This window comes from Macadamia integrifolia, unplaced genomic scaffold (genome assembly GCF_013358625.1).
Source record: "Macadamia integrifolia cultivar HAES 741 unplaced genomic scaffold, SCU_Mint_v3 scaffold_244A, whole genome shotgun sequence".
NCBI lineage: Eukaryota > Viridiplantae > Streptophyta > Magnoliopsida > Proteales > Proteaceae > Macadamia > Macadamia integrifolia.
This window is the reverse complement of record NW_024870654.1, coordinates 148,986-157,819: the sequence shown is the minus strand read 5'-3', so window position 1 is coordinate 157,819 and position 8,834 is coordinate 148,986. Positions and strand designations below refer to the sequence as shown.

Here is an 8,834-nt window from a genome sequence, read left to right as displayed (position 1 = left end):
TAGGGTAAAGGAAGAATAAAACTGAAGTCTTTAATGATTACGAGGGGAAGAGATAAATTAGATGATGGAGTCCTATATAAAAAATTTGTGAGTAAGATGTTCCTAGGACTTTTCTTTTCCCCTTCGCTTTTGAAAAATTCAGGAGCAATCTCCTAAGACCACCCAATTGTTCTGCATAAAGCAAACAATAATTGCCATCCTGATCTAGAACTACAAAATGTGTGTAAAAGGTGCAAGTTGTTTCAAAGTTCCCTCCTTAATAGTACCACTTGAATTTGCATGCCCTATTTTTCCAACAGACACTTGGCTAAGAACTCTAAATCAACAAATCAAAACCATAATAATAAGATGATTAAAGTGCACTCACAATCAAATCTAAGAAAAATTCAAGAAAAAGATCCCCAAAAGTCCTGGATCAATTAACAAGAATTAAAGAACAGAAGCAAAGTCTAAATACCAAAACGAAGGAACCACATGGTTATCAGTATCAAGACCCTTGCAATTAGCAAGAAAGAAAAAGGACCAGGCTCCCGAAAGATGGCCAGTTGAATCCTTCCAATGGGTTCAGCTGCTGATCGAAACTCAAGCGAACCAACACAAGTGGAAGCCTGGTTGAGTGAGTTATGGGCAAGTGGAAAGGAGGAGAGAGAGAGAGAGAGAGAGAGAGAGAGAGAGAGAGAGAGGAGAGAGAGAGAGAGAGAGAGAGAGAGAGAGAGAGAGAGAATAGAGGAGAGGAAGAAGGGTAAAATCATCTTTTCTATTTCAAAAACTAACACCTCTCTCACAGTGTTAGTTTGGGTGGGTTTAAATGTAATAAACAGATTTTTAGGGGGGAAGATGTAATATAGGCAAACGCCAGGGGAGGTTGATGTAAATCACTTTTTTTTTAATAAGAATATGATATTAAGACCCCATAATACGGGGGAAAAGAGGTAGTACAATAGTACGAAAATAATGAATTAATTACAAGCCTACAAAAGATGGAGGGTTATCCTCCCAGGAAGATATACACTGATGATGAGAAGCAAAGTAGACGAAATTGTCCGCAACAGAATTGCCCTGATGATAAATATGGACAACCTTAACTAAAAAAAAAAAAAAAAAAAAAAAATGAGCAAAACTAAAACAAAAAAAAATATGAGCTTAGTCTTTTGCAATCCTCCAAGAAATAGAAGATAAACGTCCAACAATAAGATCAACCACAAGCTGAGAATCTCCTTCAAGAATGACATGAGTGGAGTTATGATCTTTGGCCATCTTTAATGCCAAAGGAGTTGCAAGCGCTTCAACCACATAAGCAAATGTTGCACCAACATAACATGCAAAGCGAAAAATAAATTTGCCAGAATTGTTACAACAAACTCCACCAATTCCCACTAGACCTTGACTTCCCGAAGAAGAACCATCAAAGTTGATCTTAAAGAAGAAATTCACCGGAGGAGACCAAGAAATATGAATGGTGCAACACTATCGAGAGGTATAATTTAAAGGTTTGAAATATTTAGCAACCATTTTCTTACTTTCAAATACTATTGAAGGAGATGAGGAAAGATCATTATTGTACAATGTAGCATTGAAAGATGTCCATAGATGCTAGATGAGAGTACCAAAGTAAGACCAAATCCACACTCTAGTATTGACATGAATATTCAAGGTAAATAAGCTAGAAAACCATTGTTTAATTGACCTATTGGAAGTTGGAATAGAAGTAAGTCTTGACAATCGTCATACTTCAGAAGCACGAGAACAAGTGATAAATATATGTTGAGTATCCACAGGATAGGAGGAGCAAAATGGACATGTAGCATTAATATTAACTACTCTGTTACATAGAGAGCAAGATGAGGAATAGAGTCTTGTAACAACTTCCAAAGAAAAGATCTAATTTTAGAAGCACATTGTAAATGCCAAAGCTTCAACCATATGGGATTGATAACTTGATCATCAGCAGTAAGTGCAAGCTTAAGAATTTTTTATCAGCTATTGGATACCAAATAAATGTATCTTCAACCTCAAAAAGAGGGATGAGCATAGATAAAATTGATTGAGCAATATCATCCGGCCACCAATGGAAAATTAAATCTGAATTCCATTCTTTAACATCAGCAAGGATAAGATCAACCATAGTGGTAAAAGCTTGCAAGGGTAAGGAATATGGAGCCAAGGGTAAGGGATATGGAGCCAAAGGGAAACCAGGGTTCTAATAATCGGATCAAGGATTTATTTTATGACCATTTCCCACTCTCCAAAAGAGACATTTGAGCAAAAGAGATTGTCGTTTCAAAAGAGAGGACCAACCCCAAGATGGAGCATTATGGTGGGGAGCATAAATATAATTAGAATACTCCATAAAGACTGAGGAGAAGAAATGAGAGACCAAACTCTTTTAGCAAGTAAAGCATGATTCAAATTAATTGCAAGCTTCAAATTAAGGCCTTCTGATTTAAGGGATTTACAAATAGTACTCCACCCAATGATATGAATTGAGATTTATCACAATTAGACCAAAAAAATTGTCTTCCCATAGAGTCAAGTTTTTTGTTAATATCAGTTGGGAGGAGAAGACAAGACATATAATGCTGTGGAAGAGTAGATAATTGAATGGATAAGAACTTGTTTTTTAGCTTGACTTAGAAGTTTAGATTTCCAATTGCTCAACCGAAGCTGAACTCTATTAAGCAGCTCAGTACATGCATTATTCTTTAGCTTTCCATGAAAATAAGGAATCCTAAGTTAAGGATTTGATTGAAGTATATTGGATTGAGAAAGTTTCGAAGAAAAATATTTTTATGGAAGAAGAAACATTTGGACTAAAATGAGCTTTTGTTTTCTCCAAATTAAAGGATTGACCTGAATTAGAGCAAAAGACATCAAGAACTGATTTGATTGCCCTAGCCTCTTGAGGAGTTGCATGACCAAATAAAATAAAATCATCTGTAAAAACAAGATGAGAAATAGGGGGACTAGATCATGAAATCTTAATACCATGAATCTTTCTATTATACAAGTCTAAAGATAGATGGGATGAAAGGACTTCAACACAGAGAACAAAAAGATAAGATGGAAGGTGTTCGCCCTGTACAAGACCACGAAAAGGTTTTAAATATTCAAGAGGAGATCCATTTAAGAGAATGGCCATTTGAGGGGTTTGAACACAAAACATAACTCTTTCGACCCATAAATTATCAAATCCAAAATGAAGCAGAATGCTTTTAAGGAAATTCCAATCAATTAGAAATACTCTAAATAATTGTGCCATATTAGTAAAAAAAAATCCTCTGCCTCCCCGCACTGGTGCGGTCAGGCTCTAGATGGTTGAGAGCACCTTGGGTTGTGTGCCAGGGTGTTGATAGCGGTCCAGATCCTCACTGCACTGGTGCGGGGAGGTAGAGAATGATTGCTCACTGTCTTAGACCCTCTTTGGTAGACTTGGATCCTTTGTGGCGCAACAGGGCATGTGACGTGCATCCAATGCTCATAAATGCCTTGAGTTGCGTGCGACTACTTTGGGCTCCATGCTTGGATTTTTGGCTATTGGATGCACATAGATGCCCTATTGCGCCACAGAAGAATTCAATCCATCTTTAATATTATTTTTCTTTTTCTTATTTTTATTCATAAAAACAGTTTTAGTTGCATTTGGTATCATTTATGTAGCTTGTTTCTATTTAAATAAAAAATTGATAAAACACAAAAAAAAAAAAGATCAAAAGTCAATTATATGTTTTGGAAAAAAAAAAAATATTAGGTATTTGGTTTTTTACCATAGTATTAATCGAACCACTTAAGGTCATTGTGGTTTGACCGGCTTCAATCTGATCTGAATTGCCAAGTAATTTTCAAGCTTTAAAAATAAAAGAAGGGAAAATAGTTCCTAAACACCTGTCTAAGATGGAAAAAAATGGCACCCCTAGGAGCAAGAAGAAAATAGTGATGAGGACACAATTATGAGCACAGTACGAACATTAGCTTAGATTAATGGTGGCAGCTTCAACTTAAAGTACTGGCACCCAAGAGAGGAGGTTGTGGGATTGAACCCTATCATATGCAAGTGTGTGTGGGTGGATATTTGTAGGAGTAGGTGGCCATTGGACCTTCTACCGCCTAGTAGGTTGGTCATTGGCCAGTGGCGCTTAGTAAGATAGAGTAGAAAAAGAAAAAAAAGAGCCTAGTGCAATTGGTAGAGAGCATAATTAGTTAAAACGGGAATGTCACAAAGATGATATTTAGTATAAATATATTTTAAAAGGTTTAGAACTTGAACGAGACAGCAAAAAATTGTCAAACTTTCTGAAAAAGGAAAAAGACGTAAACGTATGATATGAGCTTTAAACATTTAGATTTTTTAAGTATGGGACAAAAAAAATAGCAATGCATAAATATTTTATAGTATAATTTCTTTTAAACTCCTAATATATATCTTATTTTTTATAATTTTGAAAAGAATATACTATGATTTAGTTTAGTATATGAGAATTAAACTATTAATATTGATACTTTAACCTATCCATATTCCATTTGTTCTTAATTTTTCAATATAATTGAGAGTTGGTGTTGGAGTATGAATCAACGGTACGGAAAGCATGCCCAAAGGTCTGCCCGAGACCCCAACTCGATAGTTTTCTCCATGGCACTAGAGGGTTAGTATAAGAAAATAAAGTAGCATATTCTCTATAAGCTCAGACTTTTAAATGATTGGTCAATATTTGATCCTAACAATTGGTATCAGAGACAAGGATACAAGATCAAGTTTCCCCGAGATTCGTTTTTTGAGTCTACTAAGGTGTGCTTAGGGTGTGATTGTTAAAAAAAATCTTCTCTAACTCTGACGACCCTTTAACCACTCATTCAATTATTGGGGGTATTTGGACATGCATCCCTAGGTGTTGTAGGTGTTAGGATGCGTGTCCAACCCCTCCCAACCATTAGATAGTGGTTGGAAGGGAGTTTGATGCCCAAGTAGTTAGAGAGGAATTGAATAGTGATTGTTGGGGTATTTCTATGTACCTGAAGTCCCACCCTAAAAGGCTTGATCCTAACTGTTAGGGCCCACTCACTAGATTTCCAACACATTACTAAATTAGTTCTACCTTTAATCACACATCAAAATTATGATGAAGAGAACTCATACCTACCTTCAGTACTTTTGAAAACGGAAAACAAGTGACCCATTTTTTTATCGTCTTTTTCAAAGCAATTCGAAAAAACGCATTTTAAATAGCATAATTTGGAAATGACATTTAATAAATGTATTAATAACTATGGTGAAGAGTGATACAATAAAGTCCATCCTACTAAGAGGTCTCAGGTTCTTTGAAAGTTGGAAATGAATGGCCCTTGTTTGAAGATTGAAAATCCCATTCAAGTCGCTATATCTATAATCTTTCTTGCTCTTTGATCCAACAATATCCTCATCGTTGTGGCTCTAATGAAAAAAAAGTTGCAACGACATGAGAAAAAGATCAACAGAGGCCCCAACATTCATGTTGATAGAAGTTAAGTTCTTTAATTTTAAGGAAGAAGTTTTCAATTTATTTACAGGTTGCTCATTCTCAACTTTAACTGCAACAGATGAGAGGAGGGGGATTTGCTAGTTGATATATGTATATATGGAATTGGATTTGGGTGCTTTCAATTGGTTTTTGTTCAAATTGAAGAATAAGACATTTTTAAATAAATTCTTAGGTCTCTGTCTTTTATTAGCTCATGTTCTATTGGGTTATTACAGTCAAGTAGCTGGAGATGTTGATACAAAGGCTTATGTGGGAAGCATCCAATATTACATTTTCAAGTGAGAGAGTTGTAGTGTCTACAAAACGAGAAAGAAAAAGTATGAGCAAGAGGGGTTGTAACGGTTGGGTTGTATTCGTAGAGAGTTGCAACTTAGAGAGAGAGAGAGAGAGAGAGGGTTGCAACAACATCGAAGCGAGTAAGGGTGTTAATTGGTTCGATTTCGATTTAAACGGTGTGGATCGGTTCAGTTCACATTTATTTGACTAAAACCATAACCACACCATTTACTAAACGGTTCCACTTTCTGAAACCGTGACAGTTTAGTAATTGGTTTTAGTTTCCACGATTTCTAAACGGTGTTGGTTTCACAATTTTAAACGGTTTTGGTTTTGGTTTATACCATACGATTTGTAAAACGGTTCATAATCAATTTGTTATAACTTGTAACCATCTCTAAACTGAAGATCATAAGCTTATCAAAAAATAATTGGCAACCACAAATAAGAGATTCTATATTAACGATGATATGTCTTAATTTGATAATCTAGTGCTATTTCTTTGTATGGCCATTCTTAAACATTTAGAACTAATATCATACAACATCCAAATCCAGCCTTCTACAGCATAAAATATTAAAATGACAGGTGGTTCAGCCAAAACACCCCATCTATGATAACATGATAACATAATAACATAGTAACATATATGGATTACAAGTTCATGATCTAAAGCCTAAACTTGAGCTGAATTGTAATAAATCATACCAAAACAGGATGGACATTTAATTTAATTGTTAATTGTTATACGGATTACTGCTCCTTCTTTATTTAATTGTTATACGGATTAATCAGATCGGTTTAAACGGTTTTAATGCGGTTTGAAACCAACGGGTTCTACGGTTAAAATCGACTTGACACGTTTAGCTAATAGGCCTGAAACTTGAAACTATAACTGCACCAATTACTAAACGGTTTTACGGTTTCAGTGTAAATGGATCGGTTCGGTTTCGGTTACAAATTCACATCCTTAGAAGCGAGTGCGATTGTAATAGTTCATACCTTGAATGATTAATATATAGATAGAAGATTAAAAGATAGAAAGGTAAGGGTGTGGGATCTTGTGATAGAATACTTATGTGTAGCGTAATACATTGCATGGAGATCAGATAAGCATGCAATATAATTACTATAGAGACAAGAATCGCATATCTAAATTCATGGCTATAGCAAAAAATCCCTTGTTGCAACACGAACGACGTTGTTGGTCTATTCTACCTTATTTCCCTTCTCACTTTAGGTTTCTCTCTAGTTTATACTTAGTGGGCCAGTGATGACTATATATAAGGGTAAGGGTAGGGACCAACCCTACAAAGAAATTAAGGTTTCCTTTTCATTAAAAAAACAACACTTTAGGTCCACACATAATAATGTATATTTTATATTATTAAGGCCCAATAGAATCCAATATCTCTATAGAGATCACTTACCAATATTAGATCATTTCTGCTAATTCCATCTGTAGTCAACACCATTAAATCGGATTTGAAAATAAACCCTGGACTATGCTAGCCCACCTCATTGAAAATCTTACAATCTCCCACTTGGGCAGCATATGTCACAAGTTTTAGGTTTAAAAGAAAAATTATTTAGAATGACTCTCCGGTTAAGATAAACTGAATTTGGCAACAAATAAAAAAACAATGTTGAATGGAGTGCACATTAAAATCAAATGCCTTAGTCTGAATGAAAATAACAAACACCCAATTGTATTGATCATTACATCTAAAGCAATATGGGACCAAACACGTCAAAATGCTCATAACCTCACCGACTTAGGCTAAATAATATAAAAATGATATAAAAATTACATAAAATAGTGATCATCATGTCAATTTTCAAATTGGTCTAGACTCGAAAACCAAAGAAACCCTATAAGACAGATATCGAAGGTCTCATTAACTACAAGTGTCTCCCAAATGCTCAAGCTCCAATCAAAGAAGCTCATTGGGACTAGGTCTGAATGTCACAACACACTAGCACCAGACCTGAAACTAAATGAGACTTTACTAGCAACAAGATATGCATGTATTGGCTGGAACCTCAAATACCAAATGAGGTAAATATACCACATATAACCTCAATTTTCTATAGGAGACAAATAAATAAGTGTATACACATAAACAAATGGCCGTAATAAAAATACATATATATTCTCGAGAACAATAATAATGCATCATAAATATAAAATAAAAGTGAAAGTCAGATGCAACTGAACATATTGAACAAAGCTCTCACTAATAAAATGCATTAAAAGAACTAATAAGTCTTACATTAGTGACATGCTTTGAGAATTAAGCCTTTAGCAGATGGATAATTATTTTATCTGTAATAAGGTTTAGATCCATGGCTCCAAACAGTCATGGTTTCAGCAATACCTGCCAAAAATATATTATAGGTTGAATCGATCAACCATTTAGACACTAAATTAAAAGAAAATTATAGCCCATCGTCTCCATGAACTGCTCTGATACCATTGATAGAATACTCATGTGTAATACACTGCATGGAGATCAAATAAGCATGCAATACAACTCCTATAGAGACAAGAATGGCGTACCTGAATCCATGACTATAGTAAAACAATCCCTTATTGCAACACGAATGCTGTTGTTGGTCTAGTCTACCTTTTTCCTTTCTCACTTTAGGTTTCTCTCTAGTCTACACTTAATGGGATAGTGATGACAATATATAAGGGTAAGGGTAGGGACCAACCTTGTAAAGAAATTAGAGTAAAGAAATTAGATTTCCTTCCCATTAAGGGAACAACACTTTATGTTCACACATAGTAATGCATATTTCATACTATTAAGGCGTGCTAATAGAATCCAATATCTTTATAGAGATCACTTACCAATATTAGATCCTTTCTGCTTACTGCATCTATAGTCAACACCACTAAACTAGTTTTGGAAACAAACCTTGGACTATATTAGCCCACCTAATTGAAAATTTTAAATCTTGCTCAGAGAACCTTTTCTCATAATAAAAAGAAAAGTGATAAGGTTTCCCATGCTATAAGTCTGGGGAGGAATTTTCTTGCCA

General features: G+C 34.9%; 1 protein-coding gene across 1 annotated transcript; it reads right to left on the bottom strand.

Annotated features, from left to right (window-relative positions):
- Positions 1-1,143: 1,143 nt before the first annotated feature.
- On the bottom strand, positions 1,144-2,125 carry LOC122071499. The gene is made up of 2 exons (XM_042635856.1): positions 2,012-2,125; positions 1,144-1,467 (listed from the first exon to the last, which is right to left on the bottom strand). The coding sequence occupies exons 1-2, from the start codon at positions 2,123-2,125 to the stop codon at positions 1,144-1,146; spliced, it is 438 nt and encodes a 145-aa protein (XP_042491790.1).
- Between the last annotated feature and the right edge of the window lie 6,709 nt (positions 2,126-8,834).

Bases quoted from the DNA above. Each gene is read 5' to 3' on its own strand.
- LOC122071499 (XM_042635856.1), bottom strand. From the start codon at position 2,125: ATGGTTGATCTTATCCTTGCTGATGTTAAAGAATGGAATTCAGATTTA. The intron at 1,468-2,011 runs GTTGAAGATACA...ACCTCTCGATAG, and splicing joins TGCTCATCCCTCTTTTTGAG to TGTTGCACCATTCATATTTC.